General features: G+C 46.0%; 1 protein-coding gene across 2 annotated transcripts in view; it reads right to left on the reverse strand.

The window, feature by feature from the left end:
* Positions 1 to 27,806, reverse strand: part of LOC143806308 (protein Shroom4-like) — a 471,342-nt gene that overhangs the window by 86,445 nt on the left and 357,091 nt on the right. For both annotated transcript variants that reach the window (XM_077286552.1, XM_077286551.1), the window contains one exon: positions 1,194 to 1,397. In XM_077286552.1, the coding sequence (XP_077142667.1) occupies positions 1,194 to 1,397 (204 nt within the window). The remainder of the gene's footprint in view (positions 1 to 1,193; positions 1,398 to 27,806) is intronic.

The raw sequence follows: 27,806 nt of genomic DNA on the forward strand, positions 1-27,806 counted from the left end.
TATCATGTTGGCCATGGGCTAGTGTATAGACAAGAATGCCTTGGGCGCCTGAGCAGGATCCAATTAACTCCCGTGGATTGCCAAGATTCACAGATTCCTCAGTAGTTCTGTCATTGACAAACACAGTTTTTCATGACACAGACCCTTTTCAGTATGGAAACATGCACACAGGTTTTGCAATGTGGCATGTGTCCTGGTAAAATACTGCAGCACAAAATCAGAGTGATCTGTAATGGAATTATTGTCTCCAAGATTCCTGGATGAATATCATTGCTAATATTGATCTTGATCTTAAGGCTGGAATGGAGCAATGATCCATGTGGTCTGCACCAGAGTATATTATTCCAGCTTCTTCTAGCCCCAGTTTGTAGGAAAAAAGTTAAAACAAATATAAAAAATACATCAGAATTACCTATCAGTATCACACGTATTCCCCAAGGATGGAATTCAGTGTCATTACAAGATGTTACAGCAGGGGTGGGGAATCTTCTTTCTGCCAAGGGCCATTTGGATATTTATACCAACCTTTGGGGGCCGTACAAACTCCACCCACAAAGTTCATCCTGACTTTGGCACTGGTTTCAGGACATAATCTTTCATTGCATGCCCTTCAATGTTCAGTAGTGAACACTGCGTGTGTGCTCACAGAGCAAGAAGAAATTAATGAGCTTGTGGCAATCTAAATACAGCTCCTTGCCCAAGAATGCGGTCCCTGAGAATCTGCTCGGGAGCATAATAAAAATGTCATCGAGGGCCGTAAATGGCCCTGGGCCTGAGGTTCCCCACCGCTGTGTTACAGCAAAGCCACTGGGGCCGAATTTTCACAAAAATGTTGCAACTTTTGGCTCTTTAAACACAAGTTTGAATTAGACCAGACTTGGGGTGGGACGGGGTGTAACCATGCTCACCCATCCAATTCATTTAAAACGCCAGCGTTTTGTTCACCAGAAATGCTACTCCAGTCTCCAGAAGAACAGCCACGCAGAAGATGTGTCACAGGTATTAAGAGGCGGCCCCTTGTACTCCAGCAATACTGGAAAAGTGTGACGGTGCATTACACCAACCTGAAGGATTTGGCCCAACTGAGTATTTCTATTGCTGGTACCAATTTGTGTAAAACAATGATAAAAGATAAAATGGAGCTACGATCTAAATCTGCACAATATGATACAGAAGAATATAAAACAACTAACCTTTCTGGAATAGAAACTTCAGATTCGATGTCTATTGACCAATCGTCTTCTGAATGTCTAAATTCATCTCTAAAAATGTCCTCAAACACAGGAAAGTGCTGCCCACCGTGAACCTCGGTAGACAATGGTGCCGATGCGATAGACTCCAAGCAGAATAACTCATGTGGATTGTTCCTTCCATCGGTTTCTCTGAATTTGGATGTACTGGTAGGAAAAGAAGGAGGCTGTAAGGATCTAGGTATGAAATGGCTCACTCACTGTGAGTCCTGTAACAATGAATGGGATTAAAACACATTATATATATATATACAGTATATATTGTAAGATTGCACTCACTAACGGGTAGGGGATTACTCACTTGGCACGGGATTCAAGCACACGGGCACGAATTTTCAACACAAATCAGTCCATATGGTTTATTATGGAGTCATAAGCCACAGAAGTATGAACAACAAGCAAACAGTCTTTACATCAATCTTCACATCATAGTACACGGCTTTGAAATGCGGTCACTAAACATGCCAAACCTCTGTGTCCAGTTATCGTGGGTGACCGCACGCCATACAGTTCATTAATGTCCATGGAGCACAACAGGCAGCAACATACGACATTACGTTTGCAGCAACTAATCACGCTGGTCCTCTCCTGACCAGTCGCCGTGGTTTACCACACAGTTCATGGAACATCACAAGCACCAACAGTCTGTATAGGTACCTGACGGGAGCTCCTGCTCCACCTGCTGATTCCTTGTCAGTCCTCTCTTTCAGGAAAGCTGCCTCACGGGAATCACCAACTTGCCTGGGCGGCACACCTTAGTCAGTCCAGACCCACCGAAGGATGGTAGCTTCCCCAACACAGACCATCCAGGTCCACAGTTTCACTGTGCGCTGCTCAGGGATCCGGTCCTACTCCCAGAACCTCCCAACACACAAGCATGTGGCCTGTCCAGGTGCTATTCAGGACTACGTCCAACACCCCAGGCATGTGACCTGTCCGGGTGCTATTCAGGACGTTAGTCCAACACCCCAGGCCACCAAGTCTGAAGCCCCACCATGTGCTCTTCAGGAAGCCTCCTCCCAGGTCTTCCAACACAGGCTTCAAACAGGAAACTCACAGCGAACATGTGACCCACACCCTGGTCACATTATATACCTTAACCACTCCCCTGGATGGGAGTGTGGGTGTGTGGCTAGTTTGTCCCGCCCATCTCACATAACTAGCCTTGCCAGCCTCCCATGACTATTATACAACACTTGTGGAACTATAGGTCCCAGAACACCACATCGCTTCAGGCTGGCAGCGCAGAGTCTCCTCCTCTGCGACACACACATCAGCCATTCACCACAATGCCGGACCTTGTCACATCATCACATCCATGCACGCAACTGCCATACATTCTCACAGCCTCAATACGCCTCCGTGCGTATACTGGGGAGACCATGCAGCACCCCCTACCCGTTACAGGGGTCACTGCATCACAATATATATATATATATATATATATATATATATATATATATATATATATATCCTAGAGATAAGCAAATTTCTTTGAGGGAACTTAAATTGACCTCAAATTTTACAAAAAATTTGGATTCACCTGATCCTGATTTTTAATGATTCCCTTTGTGCTGGTTGCCATTTTGCTTTATTACAGAGGATCAAGAAACAGGTAAAAAACAATTGATAGATCACAGCTCATTTGACCCCCCCCCCCATCACCGCAGCCCACTGTATGGTTCTTAGCTATGTATAGCCTCTTATGTCGTCTGTCACAAGACATTGTCTTCTGGCATTATTTTCACTCTGAGCAGGGGTCTCCGGCACCAAACGAGCCTTGACAGTCATTACCCATAAAACATCCACCTGATGAAGACGGATCCTCCATCGAAACGCGTTGTGGTTTAACCCCATCTCTCGTCTGTGTCTCTTTCCTGCGCTCCTTAGACCATTTATCATTGTCTCATTGCTCCCATCCTCCATTGGAGGTTCTCGGCTGGAGCTGCGGTGAAGGCCTGACATCCTGTCCACCCCTGACTCTCATGAACTATATTGTGACATTATCACATTCGCTGCTTATGGCTTAGCTTGTACCTTGGTCACCACACGTCGTGACATGCATTGTGGTGATGTTAGAGGCCTATTCTAAAGCACTCGCGCATACTGATGATGACTAAAGAAGCCGGTGAGACACATGTGAGCGGAGGGGTGTATCTTTTTTAGTTTTCCACCTCTTATTTTTATTAAGCTGGGTCTGGAGAGAACTTGAAAATAATAAGTTACATTTGATTAGCATATAATAACTGGGATGGAAAGCAAGCTTCCTTGCCGACATTGAGCAAACTTCCCTAAGACTTCCCTAAAGTTAGTGGTTAGGGTCATTTTTTTGCAGGAGTTACACCATATATACCTTTGTATATTGGTTTCCTATTACAGACAGGGCTGTAGAATTACCCTTTGGTGCCATCACCCCATTGTTTTCTTATTTAGGACACATGGGTGTTCATGTTTATGATTTTAACCCTTGAATGGCACCTGTACAGTTTTCATGTGGCAGGACTTTTTTCTAATGGGTTAAGTGAAGATACGTCTTCTAACAGTAGGGCGTGACTTGCTGTCACCTACAAAAGAGTGTGTCAGTAGGCACCCTACGTGACAGCACAGCCTATACTTGGCTAAGGCCAGCCATGATCACAGGACAGAAAAATTCAACCAGATAGGCTTTTTGTCCTGTCAAAAACAGGAATGTGTTATTTTTTGAGGGTATCCATCCCACTGCATAATACTTTTGGCTGTTTGGATTTTTTTTTCCAATAAACATACACCTCAACTGTATGGCAAAAAATGTCAAGCTACATACAGTATATTAAGGCTAAGTACCCACGATGAGTATTTGGTGAGTTTTTGACATTGCAGCTAGTGATGAGCGAGTATACTCGTTGCTCAGGTTTCCCTGAGCATGCTTGGGTGGTCTCCGAGTATTTGTGAGTGCTCGGAGATTTTGTTTTTGTCAATGCAGCTGTATTTACGGCTGCTAGCCAGCCTGAGTACATGTGGTGGTTGCTAGGGAATCCCCATATCTATTCAAGCTGTCTAGCAGCCGCAAATCATGCAGCTGCATCGACAAAAACAAAATCTTCGAGCACTCACAAATACTCGGAGACCACCCGAGCAACGAGTGTACTCGCTCATCACTAGTGGCGACAGAAACGAAATCTCCGAGCACATCCAAATACTCGGAGATCACTCAAACATGCTTGGGAAATCTCAAGTAATGCGTATACTCGCTCATCACTATTAGCTAAGTACCCATGTTATATACATGTACTATTACTGTATACAGACTTACTTGCTGAAGGGTACAAGCTTATTTTGTTTTTTGGTATCTTCAATTTGGTCTGTGAAATGGCCATGTTGTGAATTATTATTATTAATTACACTGGTCAACAGCATTTTTGGTGCCAAAGATATTTCATCGAATTTAGGGTATTTTTGGGGTGCTGATTCTGAATATGTCATCAGTTTTGCCAGATTGGCTCAAGTTTTTGAGATTTTTGGTATCTTATTTATAGCCCTTGTTGGTAAATGCGACGCATCATCTCATTAATTTCTTTGGATTAGTACTTGAACTGAGCAGTTCTCAATATAGTTTTGTGTTAATTAGTGTTCTAAAAGTTTGTTCATAGCTTGATTTTTGCACTAACTTTATGTTGTTGTCTGTTTTCCAGTGAAAAGCATGAACTCATCAAGAAGAAGTTGTCTTAACGATCCAGACTCATTCTGTTACATTTGTGGTGAATACACACTGCCAAAACATAGAAGAAACATAACAGACTTCGTAAAAAAAGTGTATTTTGCCTATTTTGGGGTTATGCTTGGGGACCAAGACAAGTTTTGGGCACCACACATAGTGTGCAAAGCATGTATCGAATTATTACGAAAATGGAGCAAAGGACAAAGAAAAAGCTTCAAATTTGGTGTTCCAATGGTGTGGAGAGAGCCAAAAAATCATCATGATGACTGTTATTTATGGTAAACACAGGTACAGGCACATCTTCACAATGAGGGACAGGCCTTCTTGCAGATTCCATGTTACTCCCATTTTCGTTTCTTATGCTTATTGAATCCTTGCACTTGCACTGCACAGAAATAACAGTCATCATGATGATTTTTTGGCTCTCTCCACACCATTGGAACACCAAATTTGAAGCTTTTTCTTTGTCCTTTGCTCCATTTTCGTAATAATTCGATACATGCTTTGCACAGTATGTGTGGTGCCCAAAACTTGTCTTGGTCCCCAAGCATAACCCCAAAATAGGCAAAATACACTTTTTTTACGAAGTCTGTTATGTTTCTTCTATGTTTTGGCAGTGTGTATTCACCACAAATGTAACAGAATGAGTCTGGATCGTTAAGACAACTTCTTCTTGATGAGTTCATGCTTTTCACTGGAAAACAGACAACAACATAAAGTTAGTGCAAAAATCAAGCTATGAACAAACTTTTAGAACACTAATTAACACAAAACTATGTTGAGAACTGCTCAGTTCAAGTACTAATCCAAAGAAATTAATGAGATGATGCGTCGCATTTACCAACAAGTGCTATAAATAAGATACCAAAAATCTCAAAAACTTGAGCCAATCTGGCAAAACTGATAGCATACTCAGAATCAGCACCCCAAAAATACCCCAAATTCATTAAAATATTTTGGACACCAGAAAAAAAATTTTTTTTTGTTGACCTGTGTTATTTATATAGCACCATTCATTCCAACGTGCTGTACATGAGAAGGGGTTACATATAGTGATGAGCGAGTATACTCGTTGCTTGAAATTTCCTGAGCATGCTCAGGGGGGTCTCCGAGTATTTGTAAAGTGCTCGGAGATTTAGTTTTTGTTGATGCAGCTGCATGATTTACAGCTGCTAGCCAGCATAAGTACATGTGGGGGTTGCCTGGTTGCTAGGGAATCCCCACATGTAATCAAACTGGCTAACAGATGTAAATCTTTCCGCTGTGGCGATGAAAAATAAATCTCTGAGCACTAAAAAATACTTGGAGGACTTCCGAGCACGCTCGGGAAATCTCAAGTAATGAGTATACTCGCCCATCACTAGTTACATATAGTGATGAGCGAGTATACTCATTACTCAGGTTTCCCTGAGCATGCTCGGTTGGTCTCTGAGTATTTGGATGTGCTCGGAGATTTCGTTTTTGTCGTCACAGTGTTAGGAGTCGAGTTCCCGCCGCTGTACAGGGGGAATCTTGAACCATGTCTGCTGCAGTCTCCCATTCTACATCAGCCGCAGTGGAGCCTGCTCAGCTGAGACGTCAGTCCCAGCGTCTCACTCAGTCCGATACTCTGCAAAGGGTTACTGCTGCCTTTCCAGGCTCTGCTGTTGTAGCCTGCACTGGTCAGCGGTGAGCAGGCTTTTCTGGGACTAAGTCCTGCTTTGCACACACTGAGCATGTCCATGGGAGGACCTCTCATTGGAGGTCGGGGGTCACATGCTCAGGCACTGTAGCAGCTCCCATTGGACCACTAGGAAGGTCCTTGTCTGCTGCAGCTATAAAAGGTTTGCATGCCCGCACGGCCATGCGCTAGTATCAACCTGTGTTATGAGCTTTTCTACTTGGTGGTCATATCTGTATGTGGTTAGGGTTGGCTGAAATAAGCCCCTAGAATACCGGCACCTCCGGTGAGGAGTTTTGTATGCTTGGATTCAGGGCCCGGCTGAAATAAGCCCCTAGAGTACCAGCACCTCCGGTGAGGAGTTGTTTGTGTGCTATGCTGACTGCAAGACCACTCTTTGCTTTGCTCAATTAGGTAGCTGTGATCCTCTGTGAGGTTAACAGGGCACAGCGTTTTCATATCTTTGCGATTCTGTGAAGTTAACAGAGTTCGCTTATACCGCCGTATAGTGCTGCCAATTACTTTGCAGCAGATATCTCTGCATGGTGGACCCCGGGCTGCGAACGCACCTTGTTGTTTCCTTCCTATACTTGGTGCGTTCCGCTAGCCCTAACACACAGCTGCATGATTTGTGACTGCTAGACAGCCTGAACACATGTGGGAATTCCCTAACAAACAGGCAACCCCCACATGTATTCAAACTGTCTAGCAGTTGCAAATCAAGCTGCTTCGGCGATGAAAACTAAATCTCCGAGCACATCCAAACACTCAGAGACCACCCGAGTATGCTCAGGGAAACCAGAGTAACAAGTATACTTGCTCATCACTAGTTGCATACAAATTACAGATAGTTACTGTAAACAAACTAACAATCACAGACTTATACAGAGGGGATAGGAACCTGCTCTTGCAGGCTTACTTTCTGCAGGATGGTGGGGAAAGAGACAGTAGGTTGGGGGGATGCAACAGCTCCGATGTTGGCGAGGCGGTAGCTCAGGTAGTGGTGAGGAGGCAGTAGGGTCAATGCAGGCTGTAAGCTTTCCTGAAGAGGTGGATTTTCAGGTTCCGTCTGAAGGATCCGAATGTGGTTGATAGTTGGACGTGTTGGGGCAAAGAATTCCAGAGGATGGGGGATATTCGGGAGTAGTCTTGGAGGCAGTTGGGTGAGGAGCAATTAAGTGTGGAGGAGAGAAGGAGGTCTTGGGAGCACCGGAGATTACGTGAGGGAAGATATTAGGAGATTAGTTCAGAGATGTATGGAGGAGACAGGTTATAGATGGCCTTGTAGGTCAGTATTAGTAATTTGAACAGGATACGCTGAGGGAATGGGAGCCAGTGAAGAGATTTCCAGAGGGGAGAAGTGGAAAAGTAGCGAGGAGAGAGATGAATTAATCGGGCAGCAGAGTTAAGGATGGACTGGAGAGGTGTGAGAGTGTTAGCAGGGAGACTACAGAAAAGGATGTTGCAGTAGTTGAGGCGGGAGATGATGAGGCCATGCACAAGCATTTTATTAGATTGAGGGTGGAGGAAAGGATGGATTCTGGAGATATTTTTGAACTGGAGGTGACAGGAGGTGGAAAGAGGGTGGATGTGCGGTTTGGAGGACAAGGCAGAGTCAAGGGTTAATCCGAGGCTGTGGACTTCCGGTACGACGGGAAAACATAATGTTTTTAATTGTGATAGATAGGTCAGGTAAGGAAGATCTGCGAGATGCAAGAAAGATGGTGAGTTCATATTTGTCCACATTGAGTTTGAAGAAGTGAGAGGAGAAGAAGGAGGATATGGCTGATAGACACTCCGGGATTCTGGAAAGCAGAGTTGACGTCTGGGCCAGAGAAGGAGATCTGCGTGTCATCAGCATAAAGGTGGTACTGGAATCCATTGGACTTTATGAGTTGCCCCAGGCCAAGTGTATAGATTGAGAAGAGTACGGGTCCTAGAGCAGAGCCCCGGGGGACTCCAAGAGAGAGAGGGTGGAATGAGGAGGTAGTGTGGGAGTGGGATATGTTGAATGTGCGGTTGGAAAGGTATGAGGAGATCCAGGATAGGGCGGGGTCTTTGATGCCAAAGGAGGAGAGGATCTGTAGTAGGAGGCAGTGGTCAACTGTGTCCAAAGCAGAGGACAAGTCTAGGAGTATAGAGTATTGTCCGTTAGCTTTGGCTGTAAACAGGTCATTAGTAATTTTGGTCAGAACTGTCTCAGTGAAATGATGGGGACGGAAACCAGATTGTAGATTGTCAAAGAGCAAGTTAGATGAGAGGTGGGAGAAAAGTTCAGCATGGACGTGCTGCTCCAGGAGTTTTGAAGCAAATGGGAGCAGTGATATTGGGAGATAGCTGGACATAGCGGTTGGTTCGAGTGTTGGCTTTTAAAGGATAGGTGTGATTGTGACATGTTTGAAAGCAGACGAGAAGGTACCAGAAGTTAGTGATAGGTTGAAGAGGTGGGATAGGGATGGAATAAGCGTGGTGGTGAGTTTGGGGAGGTGGTGGGATGGGGTCGAGCGCACAGGTGGTGAGGTGCAATTTGGAGAGGAGACATTTAAGCTCCCCTTCAATGATGTTGGATAGGGAGGTTATGGGGTTTGGGAATTGGTCTGTATACAAAGGGGTTGTGGTGGTTGAACAATGAAAACTTGCCTTGTTTGGTCAATCATATTTTTAAAGTGTGTGGCAAAGTTCTCAGCAGAGATGAGGGAGGTTGGAGGGGGCAGTGGTGGGCGAAGGAGGGAGTTAAAAGTTTTGAATAACTTTTTGGGGTTGTAGGATAGGGAACATGTGAAGGTTGTGAAATAGGCGTCTAGCAGAGGTGAGAGCAGATTTGAAAGCGAGTGTTGCCTGTTTGAATAAAGTGAATGTGTTCTTACACTTTGCATGTATACAGCTTATAGTTTAGCTCATTTCTTTGGTTTTGTCAGAAATGTACTACATTGCATTTGTTGCTCCATGGAAAGGCACCAAATACTCATTGTGGGAACTTAGCCTAAAGGGGTAGAACAGAATTAGACAAATAGGGATGTTTTCTTCAAAATCCTGTCCATGTTCAAAAGTAGAGCAGTTTCTAAAAGAATGAAATCATATTTTTTTAAAACTAACAGATCACTAGAAACTGTACCAAATAGTTTTTATTTTCATTTCATCATTTTGCCCTGCGTTGCAAGGCTGAATTATTTTTATGTTGCCAGGGTTTTAAGAATTACAACTCTAGATAATTTCATCTGCATATATTTACCAGTAATGTAATACCATTTCCCCATGTACAAAGCAACTCACTATATTATGCATACTCAAGGAGAAAATTGAGTCCAAATTGCCAATAAAATTGCACCAAAATTCTTTTTTTGCAAAAAATAGTAACACACAAAAACAAATTATATCCAAAGGAATGTCCAACTTATACAATACATGGGTTTTAAATCAATAGGTGATTGAATTCACAGGCGTAGAAATGGCGCCGAAGAAAGGTCAAGATATATATACGCATGGGGTGCAGCAACAGGGCATGTAATCTGTTATAATGGACTATAGCATGTCACATGTATATAGCTAAATGTGCCTTAAAAGACCCCCATAGTATATAGTATAATGATCCCCATATCACCCAGCTGCACCTGACATCAATGCATGATATTAAGCAAAAAAAGGGGTTAGTTACCCATGATGATGATTTGTCCTGCCTATACCTCGGCCACGTACCCGATGTGCGTTTCGTGTTCAATTTTTTTTTACTTAATATCATGCATTGAGGTCAGGTGCAGCAGGGTGATATGGGGATCGTTATACTATACTAGATGGTGGCCCGATTCTAACGCATCGGGTATTCTAGAATATGCATGTCCACGTAGTATATTGCACAGGCCAAGTAGTATATTGCCCAGCCACATAGTATTGCCCAACGACGTAGTATATTGCCCAGTTACGTAGTATATTGCCCAGTGATGTAGTATATTGCCCAGCTACGTAGAATATTGCCCAGCCACGTATGTCACAGGTTGAAAAATAAAAAATAAACATATACTCACCTTCCGAGGGCCCCTTGTAGTCCTTACGGTCCCAGGGTTTGTATGAGCGCAGGACCTGTGATGACATCGCGGTCACATGACCGTGACGTTATGGCAGGTCCTTCTCGCACCTGCGCGAGAAGGACCTGTGATGACGTCACAGTCACATGACCGTGATGTTATGGCAGGTCCTTCTCGCGCAGGCGCGCAGAGCCTGTGATGACGTCGCGGTCACATGACCGTGACGTCATGGCAGGTCCTTCGCGCATACCATCCTTGCCACCGGAACCTGCCGCTTGCATGGAGCGGTCACCGGAACGTCACGAGGAGCGGGAAAGGCGGTGGAAGGCGAGTATATAATGATTTTTTATTTTTGTATTATTTTTAACATTAGATTTTTTTACTATTGACGCTGCATAGGCAGCATCAATAGTAAAAACTTGGTCACACAGGGTTAATAGCGGCGGTAATGGAGTGAGTTATTGAGCATAACGTGGTCCGTTACCGCTGACATTAACCCTGTGTGAGCGGTGACTGCGGGGAGTATGGAGGGGGCGCCGGGCACTGACTGCAGGGGAGTAGGGAGGGACTAATCGGACTGTGCCCGTCGCTGATTGGTCGCGGCAGCCATGACAGGAAGCTGGCGAGACCAATCAGCGACGCGGGATTTCCGTGACGGAAGTTGCCGACAGAAAGACAGAAAGACGGAAGTACCCCTTAGACAATTATATATATAGATTCTATGGCGGTCTGTTAAGGCACATTTAGCTATACACATGTGACGTGCTATAGTCCATAATAACAGATTACATGTCCTGTTGCACCCCATGTGTATATATATCCTGACCTTTCTTCAGGCCCCATTTCTACACCTGTGGATTCAATCACCTATTGATTTAAAACCCATATATTGTATAAGTTGTACATTCCTTTGGATATAGTTTGTTTTTGTGTGTTACTATTTTTTGTAAAAATAAAATTTTGATGTAATTTTATTTGCAATTTGGACTCGATTTTCTCCTTGAGTATGTCTAAATAATTTCAGCTTCCGTGATTCCTCTAGTACATATACAGAATATAGAACTGACACTGACCATTGATACTACAGGAAACATACCTGAAGAAATCACACTGCTGGGTAGAAGTAATAAGATGTATAACTATGTGCTTAATTCTAAAACTCTGGGCAAAACCGTCAATGAAAAAGACCTGGGTATATGGGTGGATGACAAACTCATATTCAGTGGCCAGTGTCAGGCAGCTGCTACAAAGGCAAATAAAATAATGGGATGTATTAAAAGAGGCATAGATGCTCATGAGGAGAACATAATTTTACCTCTATACAAGTCACTAGTTCGACCACACTTAGAATACTGTGCACAGTTCTGGTCTCCGGTGTATAAGAAAGACATAGCTGAACTGGTGCAGAGAAGAGCGACCAAGGTTATTAGAGGACTGGGGGGTCTGCAATACCAAGATAGGTTATTACACTTGGGGCTATTTAGTTTGGAAAAACGAAGACTAAGGGGTGATCTTATTTTAATGTATAAATATATGAGGGGACAGTACAAAGACCTTTCTGATGATCTTTTTAATCATAGACCTGAGACAGGGACAAGGGGGCATCCTCTACGTCTGGAGGAAAGAAGGTTTAAGCATAATAACAGACGCGGATTCTTTACTGTAAGAGCAGTGAGACTATGGAACTCTCTGCCGTATGATGTTGTAATGAGTGATTCATTAATTAAATTTAAGAGGGGACTGGATACCTTTCTGGAAAAGTATAATGTTACAGGGTATAAGTGCAGCGCCCCAGAGTCCTGGTCGTTGCAGTACTGTGGCTCCGCCACTATGGGGAGCTATGGTACGTCTGATGGCACTGAAGGAGTTCATCTGATCAGGTATCACAGACACCAATACATTTCACAGTCGGGCCTCCGGGGAGAGCTAAGGGTTCTATTCACTAGGCCACTCCCCACCATAGTGGGTAAACTGGGGGTCAGGCAGGAAGTAAGATCAGAAAGCTGACTGGGTTGGAACCAGGCAACACCTTGTGGCAGAGGGTGTTGTGGGGGAAGATACAGTAGGGTCTCTGTCAGGGGTGGGATCCTGACAGAGGCTTGGCAACTTGAACGAACGTAACGGGACCGTGCCTGCTCCGGGTAGCGGCGGTGCCCAAGAAAGGATTAGAAGAGAGATAGATTGTGCTGAGTGAGAAACGAGATCACGCAAAGGAGAAATACCAGTAGGAGTCGTGCTGTAAGACCGGAGCAACATCCTACTGAGGCGCACTACCGGTGGCCGGAACGCCGAGGGAGTATCATAACATTCAGCTTCAAGCAATACTCTAAACAGCGGCAGGACAGTCAGTCTAAGGCGGGCTGTCTAACTTAAATCACCTATGCAGTCTTGGGGGGCACCTTGTGGAGAGGGGCGACTCTAGGGTCCCGGAAGAGCTCCGAGCCTACCCGTCAAACGGGTGCCATCCCAACCAGAACATCAGGGAGGGACGGAGGATTAGAAGAACATCATTTAATCGAGTTGTGAGGGAACTTAAGAAACAGACACAACAGTTGTGGGGGACTTTCCGTAAGCACAGCAGGGAAGGACCACAACACATAGCGCTAGAAGGAAGGCACCGATTTCCACCTGTGAGGAGAACTCTGGAGGTGCCATTGGACCGGCCGGACTTGCGCAGCCTGGTGAACCGTATTCTGGACTGTGGACTCAGAGATCTTCAGTAAAGAGGTAAAGAGACTGCAACCTGGTGTCCTCGTTATTTATTGCACTGCACCACCACAGCCTCACCACCCACCATCTACATCATACCTATCACTGTACGCCCCTCGGCAGGGTCACGGACTGGGCCTAGCCACCGTGACACCCGCAGAGCAGAGACTCAGAGGCCCGGTACCGGGTACCCCTCGACCCTGCGGCGGTGGGGGCGCTACAACTTGGCGTCACGAACAGGATCTACTTAAGCCTGAAGAATCAGGTCATGTGTGCCTTGGAACTGTGATTTACTGTGCTTGGACTGTACTTTATTGCAAAGACTGTGGATTGTCACTTGCCGCCAAAAGTTCGCGCCAAAACCGCCGCCATTACAGCGCTAAGGAGAGCGCAGGAGAAGAAGAAGGGCGTGGAAGTGGGCGTGAGCAAGCTGAAGAGCGCGAAAGACAATGGCCGCCCAGTCTAAATATCTCGGCCCCTTGAGGACGTGTCCGTCAGCAGCCGAGATCCGCCTCCTGATCCTCAATGGTGGGCAGAGACAGAGAAAACGAAACCGCCCACGAAGGAGAGAGCGGGAAAAGGACGAGGAAGAAGAAGTCAGCGACATGGAGGACGCCATGGCGAGCCGCCCGGAGCCGGAGCGTGGGGTCGGAGCAGAGGACTCCCCCAGCCACCCGGAGGGGCACCGCAACCAGGCCTCCACCGCTGATGCTGAATTCCTGCAGGCCGGAGTGGACGAGCTCAGCGACCGACCCCGGCGGACGCAGCTGAGCACTGAGGCCGGGTGGAAGAAGGCCATCATCAGGAGCCTCACCAGACGTCTGTCGGCAGCCTCAGCTGGTCCGGAGCAGGAAAGAAGTCCCAGCGCTCCGAAGCTGGAAAGCAAGGCCCTGCCGGAAAGCGAGATGCTGCGAGCAGAGATGACAACGTCGCAGCACGAGGCCCTGCAGCTAGCATTCCAGACCCCAGCGGAGACGGAGCAGACCGGCACCGGAGGGACGCATCTGAAGCAGGTATGAAGGACGACCCTGCCCTGACAACTGACACCACTCCCGCGACTGCTAGTGCCACAACTGCTGACTCCATTCCAGTGACTGATCTTGCAGCAGCCGCTACCTCTGCAGCAGCAAATGTCCATACTCAAGCTGCGCAGACCTCCATCGCTGCGCACGATTTAACAGTACATGCAAGACGGATTAACGGCGTTTGTCCAGCACTGGGTGTAACCCTGGACCTCACTTTGCCCAGGCCAAGAGGGGTTAAGTGCCAGGTGCAGCCCTGGAAGCCGTCCAACTAAACCTCGGAAACCTGAAACTGTACATAGTTAACTGTTTGTTTCCCTGCCTTTTGCTGCTAGACCCGTTCAGGGTTAACTCTTAAAGGGATCCTGTTGTTAACCTGGGATCCCTAATGTTTTGTTTTTTTTTGTTTGTTTTTCCAAAGTTTTTGCACAAGTTTTTAGTTGAAAAGAACTGCTGAAATCATGAACAGTGCATGATGCGAACTTTTTGTACATAGTTTGCACCTTATTAAAGGTGCTCCCTACTGGTTTTACTTAAAGAAGGACTCTTTGTGAAGATACCACTCTGGAACCTTTGCTGAGTATGGACTGGTAGCTTGAGAAGACGCGCTACCTCATAGAGACTTGGTCCCCTCTTAAAGGGGATGTTCATTTGTCGCACTTAAACGATGATATTGCTTTAAGACAGGTAGCAATAATGTTTTGACGAAAGAAAGTGATGATAATGTTTACATGAGTAAGTTATATGTATTCAACTAGTTAATTGTGAAGAAATGCTGATGATGTTCTCTGAAAAGAAAAAGTGAAAGATAGCAGAAGGATGCAGTGGGCCCGTAGGGGCCGACGTGGTGTCCAGCATGCATGTTAGTGAGAAAGATAATGAGAAGGGTTAATGTTACGTAAAGAAAATGGTTGATAATGTTGATAGACAATGAGGATAGAAGGTAAACCCTGAGTCTTCATAGGAGTCATGTAGAGATGGCTCAGTGCTCTTAAACTGAAAGTAATGTTATGCTCTATACTGTGTATAGTAGTTGAAAAGGCAGTAGGACCGGGCTGAACGGGGCGGTCCTGCATAGAAAGGAGAGGCAGTAGGTCTGGTGCCGTTAGGACAGGCGGTCCTGCAGATTTAAAGAAGGAGAATGAAAAAGTTAAATTGCCTTATAATGTGATTATAAGAAGGTCTTTAGTGGATTCAGAGTGTATGTCCTTAAAGGCAATGTTACATTATTGTTCAACAATTTTGCACTTAGTAGAATACCCGGTTGGGTAAGAAAAGTTATTTATAGCATGTTGCTATGATATCTAACCATGTTTGTAACGTTCAAGTGTCCTCACCTCCCATAAAGGGAAGCTCTGTTTAAGTATACTTATTGTTATTACACTCAACAAAACTGTATGTCTTTTTGCTGACTTGTATTGTTGTTTTCTTCTCAGTCCCGGAGTACTGTGTTTAACCAAGGGGGAGTGCAGCGCCCCAGAGTCCTGGTCGTTGCAGTACTGTGGCTCCGCCACTATGGGGAGCTATGGTACGTCTGATGGCACTGAAGGAGTTCATCTGATCAGGTATCACAGACACCAATACATTTCACAGTCGGGCCTCTGGGGGGAGCTAAGGGTTCTATTCACTAGGCCACTCCCCACCATAGTGGGTAAACTGGGGGTCAGGCAGGAAGTAAGATCAGAAAGCTGACTGGGTTGGAACCAGGCAACACCTTGTGGCAGAGGGTGTTGTGGGGGAAGATACAGTAGGGTCTCTGTCAGGGGTGGGATCCTGACAGAGGCTTGGCAACTTGAACGAACGTAACGGGACCGTGCCTGCTCCGGGTAGCGGCAGTGCCCAAGAAAGGATTAGAAGAGAGATAGATTGTGCTGAGTGAGAAACGAGATCACGCAAAGGAGAAATACCAGTAGGAGTCGTGCTGTAAGACCGGAGCAACATCCTACTGAGGCGCACTACCGGTGGCCGGAATGCCGAGGGAGTATCATAACATTCAGCTTCAAGCAATACTCTAAACAGCGGCAGGACAGTCAGTCTAAGGCGGGCTGTCTAACTTAAATCACCTATGCAGTCGTGGGGGGCACCTTGTGGAGAGGGGCGACTCTAGGGTCCCGGAAGAGCTCCGAGCCTACCCGTCAAACGGGTGCCGTCCCAACCAGAACATCAGGGAGGGACGGAGGATTAGAAGAACATCATTTAATCGAGTTGTGAGGGAACTTAAGAAACAGACACAACAGTTGTGGGGGACTTTCCGTAAGCACAGCAGGGAAGGACCACAACACATAGCGCTAAAAGGAAGGCACCGATTTCCACCTGTGAGGAGAACTCTGGAGGTGCCATTGGACCGGCCGGACTTGCGCAGCCTGGTGAACCGTATTCTGGACTGTGGACTCAGAGATCTTCAGTAAAGAGGTAAAGAGACTGCATCCTGGTGTCCTCGTTATTTATTGCACTGCACCACCACAGCCTCACCACCACTATCTACATCTATCTTTCACTGTGCGCTGTCATGATCTCAATGGCAAGAGATCATAGCATCAGCATATATAGGAACTAGCTCTTGGAAGATGGAAACTGAGCTGACCATGAACTAAACCTAACGCACAACTAGCAGTGGCCGGGTAGCATGCCTACGTTGATTCTAGATGCCCAGCACCAGCCGGAGGACTAAATAAAGCTAGCAGAGGAAAATATTAGTCCTAGCTCACCTCTAGAGAAATACCCCGAAAGGAGACAGAGGCCCCCCACATGTATTGGCGGTGAATCAAGATGAAATAACAAACGTAGTATGAAAATAGGTTTAGCAAATTTGAGGTCCACTTACTACATAGCAGAAGACAGAAAGGACACTTTCATGGTCAGCTAAAAACCCTATCAAAACACCATCCGGAAATTACTTTAAAACTCTGGCATTAACTCATAACACCAGAGTGGCAATTCCTGTTCACAAGAGCTTTCCAGACACAGTAACGAAACTACAGCAGTGAACTGGAACAAAAATGCAAAAACAAACATGGACAAGAGTCCAACTTATCTAGTAGTTGTCTAGGAGCAGGAACAAACACAGAGAGGCTTCTGATAACATTGTTGACTGGCAAGCAACTAACAGAGCAGCAAGGTTATATAGCGACTCCCACATCTTGATGGGAACAGGTGAACAGAGAAGATGAAGACACCAGTTCAATTCCACCAGTAGCCACCGGGGGAGCCCAGAATCCAAATTCACAACAGTACCCCCCCTCAAGGAGGGGGCACCGAACCCTCACCAGAACCACCAGGGCGATCAGGATGGGCCCTATGAAAGGCACGAACCAGATCAGAGGCATGAACATCAGATGCATTCACCCAAGAATTATCCTCCTGGCCGTATCCCTTCCACTTGACCAGATACTGGAGTCTCCGTCTGGAAACACGAGAGTCTAAGATTTTCTCCACAACGTACTCCAACTCACCCTCAACCAACACCGGAGCAGGAGGCTCAACGGAAGGCACAACCGGTACCTCATACCTGCGCAATAATGACCGATGAAAAACGTTATGAATAGAAAAAGATGCAGGGAGGTCCAAACGGAAGGAAACAGGGTTAAGAATCTCCAATATCTTATACGGGCCGATGAACCGAGGCTTAAACTTAGGAGAAGAGACCCTCATAGGGACAAAACGAGAAGACAACCACACCAAGTCCCCAACACGAAGACGAGGACCAACACGACGACGGCGGTTAGCAAAAAGCTGAGTCTTCTCCTGGGACAACCTCAAATTGTCCACCACCTGCCCCCAGATCTGATGCAATCTCTCCACCACAGCATCCACTCCAGGACAATCCGAAGATTCCACCTGACCAGAGGAAAATCGAGGATGAAACCCCGAATTACAGAAAAACGGGGACACCAAAGTGGCAGAGCTGGCCCGATTATTGAGAGCGAACTCCGCCAATGGCAAAAAAGCAACCCAATCATCCTGGTCAGCAGACACAAAACACCTCAGATATGTCTCCAGGGTCTGATTAATCCGCTCAGTCTGGCCATTCGTCTGAGGATGGAAAGCGGACGAAAAAGATAAATCTATGCCCATCCTAGCACAGAATGCCCGCCAAAATCTAGACACGAATTGGGTCCCTCTGTCAGAAACGATATTCTCAGGAATACCATGCAAACGACCAACATTTTGAAAAAACAGAGGAACCAACTCGGAAGAAGAAGGCAACTTGGGCAGAGGAACCAAATGGACCATCTTAGAGAAACGGTCACACACCACCCAGATGACAGACATCTTCTGAGAAACAGGCAGATCTGAAATAAAATCCATCGAGATGTGCGTCCAAGGCCTCTTAGGAATAGGCAAGGGCAACAACAATCCACTAGCCCGAGAACAACAAGGCTTGGCCCGAGCACAAACGTCACAAGACTGCACAAAGCCTCGCACATCTCGTGACAGGGAAGGCCACCAGAAGGACCTTGCCACCAAATCCCTGGTACCAAAAATGCCAGGATGACCTGCCAACGCAGAAGAATGAACCTCAGAGATGACTCTACTGGTCCAATCATCAGGAACAAACAGTTTATCAGGTGGGCAACGATCAGGTCTATCCGCCTGAAACTCCTGCAAGGCCCGCCGCAGGTCTGGAGAAACGGCTGACAATACCACTCCATCCTTAAGGATACCTGTGGGCTCAGAGTTACCAGGCGAGTCAGGCTCAAAACTCCTAGAAAGGGCATCCGCCTTAACATTCTTAGAACCCGGTAGGTATGACACCACAAAATTAAACCGAGAGAAAAATAATGACCAGCGCGCCTGTCTAGGATTCAGGCGCCTGGCGGTCTCAAGATAAACCAAATTTTTGTGGTCAGTCAATACCACCACCTGATGTCTGGCCCCCTCAAGCCAATGGCGCCACTCCTCAAAAGCCCACTTCATGGCCAAAAGCTCCCGATTCCCAACATCATAATTCCGCTCAGCGGGCGAAAATTTACGGGAAAAGAAGGCACAAGGCCTCATCACGGAGCAGTCAGAACTTTTCTGCGACAACACTGCCCCAGCTCCGATCTCAGAAGCGTCGACCTCAACCTGAAAAGGTAGAGCAACATCAGGCTGACGCAACACAGGGGCAGAGGAAAAACGGCGCTTAAGCTCCCGAAAGGCCTCCACAGCATCAGGGGACCAATCAGCAACATCAGCACCCTTCTTAGTCAAATCGGTCAATGGCTTAGCAATATCCGAAAAACCAGCAATAAATCGACGATAAAAGTTAGCAAAGCCCAAAAATTTCTGAAGACTCTTAAGAGAAGAGGGCTGCGTCCAATCACAAATAGCTTGAACCTTGACAGGATCCATTTCAATGGAAGAGGGGGAAAAAATATATCCCAAAAAGGAAATCCTCTGTACCCCAAAAACACACTTAGAACCCTTCACACACAAAGAATTAGACCGCAAAACCTGAAAAACCCTCCTTACTTGCTGGACATGAGAGTCCCAGTCATCCGAAAAAATCAGAATATCATCCAGATACACAATCATAAATTTATCCAAATAATCGCGAAAAATATCATGCATAAAGGACTGGAAAACTGACGGAGCATTTGAAAGACCAAAAGGCATCACTAAATACTCAAAGTGGCCCTCGGGCGTATTAAATGCGGTTTTCCACTCATCCCCCTGCCTGATTCGCACCAAATTATACGCCCCACGAAGGTCAATCTTAGAGAACCACTTGGCCCCCTTTATGCGAGCAAACAAATCAGTCAGCAACGGCAATGGGTATTGATATTTAACAGTGATTTTATTCAAAAGCCGATAATCAATACATGGTCTCAAAGAGCCGTCTTTTTTTGACACAAAGAAAAAACCGGCTCCTAAGGGAGATGACGATGGACGAATATGTCCCTTTTCCAAGGACTCCTTTATATATTCACGCATAGCAGCATGTTCAGGCACAGACAGATTAAATAAACGACCCTTTGGGTATTTACTACCCGGGATTAAATCTATGGCACAATCGCACTCTCGGTGCGGAGGTAACGAACCAAGCTTGGATTCTTCAAAGACGTCACGATAGTCAGACAGGAACTCAGGAATTTCAGAGGGAATAGATGATGAAATGGAAACCACAGGTACATCCCCATGAGCCCCCTTACATCCCCAGCTCAACACAGACATAGCTTTCCAGTCGAGGACTGGGTTGTGAGATTGCAGCCAAGGCAATCCTAGCACCAAATCATCATGTAGATTATACAGCACCAGAAAGCGAATAATCTCCTGGTGATCCGGATTAATACGCATAGTTACTTGTGTCCAGTATTGTGGTTTATTATTAGCCAATGGGGTGGAGTCAATCCCCTTCAGAGGAATAGGAGTCTCCAAAGGCTCTAAATCATACCCACAGCGTTTGGCAAAGGACCAATCCATAAGACTCAAAGCGGCGCCAGAGTCGACATAGGCGTCCGTGGTAATAGATGACAAAGAGCAAATCAGGGTCACAGATAGAATAAACTTAGACGGTAAGGTGCAAATGGAAACAGATTTACCAAGCTTTTTAGTGCGCTTAGAGCATGCTGATATAACATGAGTAGAATCACCACAATAGAAACACAACCCATTTTTCCGTCTAAAATTCTGCCGCTCGCTTCGGGACAGAATTCTATCACACTGCATACTCTCTGGCGATTTCTCAGTGGACACCGCCAGATGGTGCACTGGTTTGCGCTCCCGCAAACGCCTATCGATCTGAATAGCCATTGTCATGGACTCATTCAGACCCGCAGGCACAGGGAACCCCACCATAACATCCTTAATGGCATCAGAGAGACCCTCTCTGAAAGTCGCCGCCAGGGCGCACTCATTCCACTGAGTAAGCACAGACCATTTACGGAATCTTTGGCAGTAAATTTCCGCTTCATCTTGCCCCTGAGATAGGGACATCAAAGTTTTTTCTGCCTGAAGCTCCAAATGAGGTTCGTCATAAAGCAACCCCAAGGCCAGAAAAAACGCATCCACATTGAGCAACGCAGGATCCCCTGGTGTCAATGAAAAAGCCCAGTCTTGAGGGTCGCCCCGGAGCAAGGAAATCACAATCCTGACCTGCTGTGCAGGATCTCCGGCAGAGCGAGATTTCAGGGACAAAAATAATTTGCAATTATTTCGAAAATTCTGAAACCCAGATCTATTCCCCGAGAAAAATTCCGGCAAAGGAATTCTCGGCTCAGATACAGGTGCATGACAAACAAAATCTTGCAAATTTTGTACCTTCGTGGCGAGATTATTCAAACCTGCAGTTACACTCTGAAGATCCATTGCAAACAGGTGAACACAAAGCCATTCAAAGGAGAGAAAAAAAAAAAAAAAAAAATTTCAGCAGACTACTTATTTCTCTCCTTTCTCAGCCAAGGATTTTAACCCTTTAGTAGGCCGGTCAAACTGTCATGATCTCAATGGCAAGAGATCATAGCATCAGCATATATAGGAACTAGCTCTTGGAAGATGGAAACTGAGCTGACCATGAACTAAACCTAACGCACAACTAGCAGTGGCCGGGTAGCATGCCTACGTTGATTCTAGATGCCCAGCACCAGCCGGAGGACTAAATAAAGCTAGCAGAGGAAAATATTAGTCCTAGCTCACCTCTAGAGAAATACCCCGAAAGGAGACAGAGGCCCCCCACATGTATTGGCGGTGAATCAATATGAAATAACAAACGTAGTATGAAAATAGGTTTAGCAAATTTGAGGTCCACTTACTACATAGCAGAAGACAGAAAGGACACTTTCATGGTCAGCTAAAAACCCTATCAAAACACCATCCGGAAATTACTTTAAAACTCTGGCATTAACTCATAACACCAGAGTGGCAATTCCTGTTCACAAGAGCTTTCCAGACACAGTAACGAAACTACAGCAGTGAACTGGAACAAAAATGCAAAAACAAACATGGACAAGAGTCCAACTTATCTAGTAGTTGTCTAGGAGCAGGAACAAACACAGAGAGGCTTCTGATAACATTGTTGACCGGCAAGCAACTAACAGAGCAGCAAGGTTATATAGCGACTCCCACATCTTGATGGGAACAGGTGAACAGAGAAGATGAAGACACCAGTTCAATTCCACCAGTAGCCACCGGGGGAGCCCAGAATCCAAATTCACAACAGTGCGCCCCTCGGCAGGGTCACGGACCGGGGCCTAGCCACCGTGACAACCCCAGAGAAGAGACTCACAGGCCCGGTACCGGGTACCCCTCGGCCCTGCGGCGGTGGGGGCGCTACAACTACACTAGATTCCTTGATAAGGCGTTGATCCAGGGAACTAGTCTGATTGCCGTATGTGGAGTCGGGAAGGAATTTTTTTCCCCATGGTGGAGTTACTCTTTGCCACATGGGTTTTTTTTGCCTTCCTCTGGATCAACATGTTAGGGCATGTTAGGTTAGGCTATGGGTTGAACTAGATGGACTTACAGTCTTCCTTCAACCTTAATAACTATGTAACTATGTAACTATGTATGTAATGAAGAACGTGTATTGGAGAATTGTGATTTCCGGATGTTGTAGCTGAAAAACCAAGAAGATCTACTTCACCAGAAGGGTTAGTGTTGTGTATCCGCTTTTTGGGCTCCCCTGGTGGTTGCTGGTGGTACTGGTGACTTGTTTGCACTTTGCTTCTTCTGTTCACCTGCTTCCATCAGTGTTTGGGAGTTTCCTATTTAGCCTTGCTCTCCAGTCATTTCCTTGCCGGTCATCATTGTAACCAGAGCCTTCGGTTGCATGTTCCTGCTACTAGTCTGCTGATCAGCTAAGTGGACTTTGTCCTTTTGTTTTGTACCTTTTGTCCAGTTTGCAGTTTTTGTAATTCTCTGTAGCTGGAAGCTCTTGCGGGCTGAAATTGCCACTCCTGTGTCATGAGTTGACACAGGAGTCTTAAAGTAATTTCAGGATGGTTTTTGAAAGGGTTTTCAGTTGACTGTGAAGTCCTCTTTTGTATCCTTCTGCTATCTAGTAAGTGGACCTCTCTTTGCTAAATCTACTTTCATACTGTGTATGTCTTTTCCTCTTAATTCACCGTTATTACATGTGGGGGGCTGCTATCATCTTTTGGGGTATTTCCCTAGAGGTAAGCCAGGTCTGTTTCTTCCTCTACCAGGCGTAGTTAGTCCTCCGGCTGGCGCGTGGCATATAGGAAGCCGTAGGTATGCTCCCTGGCTACTGTTAGTTGTGTGGTAGATTTAGCTCACGGTCAACTCGAGTTTCCATCACCCGAGAGCTCGTTCGTTACTTATGTTTTTTTTACATTCCCTTGCCATTGGGAACCATGACAGTATGACCGGCCTACAAAGTGTTAATTGTTTGGGCTGAAGCAGGAGAAAAAGAAGTGTTTAAGGGAAATTTTTTTTTTTTTTTTTTTCTTTCCCTCAGAGTTTTGCTGCCTAGCCCTTAATTGCTGTCTAGCTGCTTCTTACCTCCTCTTAACCCTTGAATGGCTCTGACCTTAGCTGTTTAACATGGATATCCAGAGTTTGGCTGCAGGTTTAAATAATCTTGCTACGAAGGTTCAAAATTTACAAGATTTTGTTATACATGCTCCTATTTCTGAACCTAAAATCCCTACACCAGAGGTGTTTTCCGGAGATAGATCTCGGTTTTTGAATTTCAAATATAATTGTAAATTATTCCTTTCTCTCAGACCTCACTCCTCAGGAGATCCTCTCCAGCAGGTTAAGATTGTAATCTCTTTGCTGCGAGGTGACCCTCAAAATTGGGCATTTTCATTGGCACCAGGGGATCCTGCGTTGCTCAATGTGGATGCGTTTTTCCTGGCTTTAGGGTTGCTTTATGAGGAACCTAATTTGGAGATTCAAGCTGAAAAAGCTTTGATAGCCCTATCTCAAGGGCAAGATGAAGCGGAGATATACTGCCAAAAATTTCATAGGTGGTCTGTGCTTACTCAGTGGAATGAGTGCGCCTTAGCGGCAAATTTCAGAGAGGGCCTTTCTGATGCCGTTAAAGATGTTATGGTCGGGTTCCCTGCGCCTACAGGTCTGAATGAGTCCATGACAATGGCAATTCAGATTGATCGGCGTTTGCGGGAGCGCAAACCCGTGCACCATTTGGCGGTATCTTCTGAAGAGACGCCAGAGAAAATGCAATGTGACAGAGTTATGTCCAGAAGCGAGCGGCAGAATTATAGGCGTAAAAATGGGTTATGCTTCTATTGTGGTGATTCTGCTCATGTTATATCGGCATGCTCTAAGCGTACTAGGAAGGTTGACAAGTCCATTTCAATTGGCACTTTACAGTCCAAATTTATTTTGTCTGTAACCTTGATTTGTTCATTATCAGTTATTACCGTGGATGCCTATGTGGACTCTGGCGCCGCTCTGAGTCTTATGGACTGGTCCTTTGCCAGGCGCTGTGGGTTTGATTTAGAGCCTCTGGAAGTCCCTATACCTCTGAAGGGTATTGATTCTACACCTTTGGCTTGTAATAAACCACAGTTCTGGACGCAAGTGACTATGCGTATGACTCCAGACCATCAGGAGGTGATTCGCTTCCTTGTGTTGTACAATTTACATGATGTTTTGGTGCTTGGATTACCATGGTTACAGTCTCATAACCCAGTCCTTGACTGGAAGGCTATGTCTGTGTTAAGCTGGGGATGTCGGGGGGCTCATGGGGACACTCCTATGGTGTCCATTTCGTCATCTATTCCATCTGAGATTCCGGCATTTTTGTCTGATTATCGTGATATTTTTGAAGAGCCTAAGATTGGTTCACTCCCTCCTCACAGGGATTGTGATTGCGCCATAGATCTGATTCCTGGCAGTAAATTTCCAAAGGGTCGTTTGTTTAACCTATCTGTACCTGAACATGCTGCTATGCGCGAGTATATTAAGGAGTCCCTGGAAAAGGGACATATTCGTCCTTCTTCATCACCTTTAGGAGCCGGTTTTTTCTTTGTCTCTAAAAAGGATGGCTCTCTGAGGCCTTGTATTGATTATCGTCTCCTGAATAAAATTACAGTCAAATATCAGTATCCGTTGCCTTTGCTGACTGATTTGTTTGCTCGCATAAGGGGGGCTAAGTGGTTCTCTAAGATTGATCTTCATGGGGCGTATAATTTGGTGCGAATTAAGCAGGGGGATGAGTGGAAGACCGCATTTAATACGCCTGAGGGCCATTTTGAGTATTTGGTAATGCCTTTCGGCCTTTCTAATGCACCTTCTGTCTTTCAGTCCTTAATGCATGATATTTTCCGGGAATATTTGGATAAATTTATGATTGTGTACTTGGATGATATTTTGATTTTTTCTGATGACTGGGAGTCTCATGTTCAGCAGGTCAGGAGGGTTTTTCAGGTTTTGCGGGAGAATTCTTTGTGTGTAAAGGGTTGAAAGTGTGTTTTTGGGGTTCAAAAAATTTCATTTTTGGGGTATATTTTTTCCCCTTCTTCTATTGAGATGGACCCTGTCAAGGTTCGGGCTATTTACGACTGGACGCAGCCTACGTCTCTGAAGAGTCTCCAGAAATTCTTGGGCTTTGCTAATTTTTATCGTCGATTTATAGCTGGTTTTTCTGGCGTTGCTAAACCTCTGACGGATTTGACTAAAAGGGGTGCTGATGTTGCCAATTGGTCCCCTGCTGCCGTGGAGGCCTTTCGGGAGCTTAAGCGCCGCTTTTTGTCTGCCCCTGTGTTGCGCCAGCCTGATGTTTCTCTTCCCTTTCAGGTTGAGGTCGATGCTTCCGAGATCGGAGCGGGGGCGGTTTTGTCGCAGAAAAGTTCCGACTGCTCAGTGATGAGACCTTGTGCGTTCTTTTCGCGAAAATTTTCGGCCGCCGAGCGAAACTATGATGTTGGTAATCGAGAGCTTTTGGCCATGAAGTGGGCATTTGAGGAGTGGCGTCATTGGCTTGAGGGTGCCAGACATCAGGTGGTAGTTTTGACTGATCACAAGAATTTAATTTATTTGGAGTCTGCCAGGCGCCTGAATCCTAGACAGGCACGTTGGTCGTTGTTCTTTTCCCGGTTTAATTTTGTGGTCTCGTACTTACCGGGTTCTAGGAATGTGAAAGCAGATGCTCTTTCTAGGAGTTTTGAGCCTGACTCTCCTGGGAATTCTGAACCTGCTGGTGTCCTTAAGGATGGAGTGGTTTTGTCTGCTGTCTCTCCAGATTTGCGACGTGCTTTGCAAGAATTTCAGGCGGATAGACCTGATCGTTGTCCGTCTGGTAGACTGTTTGTTCCTGACGAGTGGACCACTAGAGTCATCTCGGAAGTTCATTCTTCTACTCTGGCAGGTCATCCGGGAATTTTTGGCACCAGAGATTTGGTGGCTAGATCCTTCTGGTGGCCTTCCCTGTCTCGAGATGTGCGTGTTTTTGTGCAGTCTTGCGATGTGTGTGCTCGGGCCAAGCCTTGTTGTTCTAGGGCTAGTGGGTTGTTGTTGCCCTTGCCTATTCCGAAGAGGCCTTGGACGCACATCTCTATGGACTTTATCTCGGATCTCCCTGTTTCTCAGAAGATGTCTGTCATCTGGGTGGTGTGTGACCGTTTTTCTAAAATGGTTCATTTGGTGCCATTGCCTAAGTTGCCTTCCTCATCTGAGTTGGTCCCTCTGTTTTTTCAAAATGTGGTTCGCTTGCATGGTATTCCGGAAAACATCGTTTCTGACAGGGGTACCCAGTTCGTGTCTAGATTTTGGTGGGCAGTCTGTGCCAGGTTGGGCATTAATTTGTCCTTTTCGTCTGCATTCCATCCTCAGACCAATGGCCAGACGGAGCAAACTAATCAAACTTTGGAGACTTATTTGAGGTGTTTTGTGTCTGCGGATCAGGATGATTGGGTTGCCTTTCTGCCGTTGGCGGAGTTTGCTCTTAATAATCGGGCTAGTTCTGCCACTTTGGTTTCTCCTTTCTTTTGCAATTCAGGGTTTCATCCGCGTTTTTCATCTGGTCAGGTTGAATCTTCGGATTGTCCTGGAGTGGATGCGGTGGTGGATCGGTTGCATCGGATTTGGGGACAAGTGGTGGATAATTTGGAATTGTCCCAGGAGAGGACTCAGCAGTTTGCTAACCGTCGTCGTCGTGTTGGTCCCCACCTTCGCGTTGGGGACTTGGTGTGGTTGTCTTCCCGTTTTGTCCCTATGAGGGTTTCTTCTCCCAAATTTAAGCCTCGGTTCATCGGTCCTTATAGGATTTTGGAGATTCTTAACCCTGTTTCCTTTCGTTTGGACCTCCCGGCATCTTTTGCTATCCATAATGTGTTCCATCGGTCGTTGTTGCGGAGATATGAGGTACCGGTGGTTCCTTCTACTGAACCTCCTGCTCCTGTGCTGGTGGAGGGTGAATTGGAGTACGTCGTGGAGAAGATCTTGGACTCCCGTATTTCCAGACGGAGACTTCAATATCTGGTTAAATGGAAAGGCTATGGTCAGGAAGATAATTCTTGGGTAACTGCCTCTGATGTT

The sequence above is a fragment of the Ranitomeya variabilis genome, chromosome 2 (genome assembly GCF_051348905.1).
Source record: "Ranitomeya variabilis isolate aRanVar5 chromosome 2, aRanVar5.hap1, whole genome shotgun sequence".
In the NCBI taxonomy this organism is placed as follows: Eukaryota; Metazoa; Chordata; class Amphibia; order Anura; family Dendrobatidae; genus Ranitomeya; species Ranitomeya variabilis.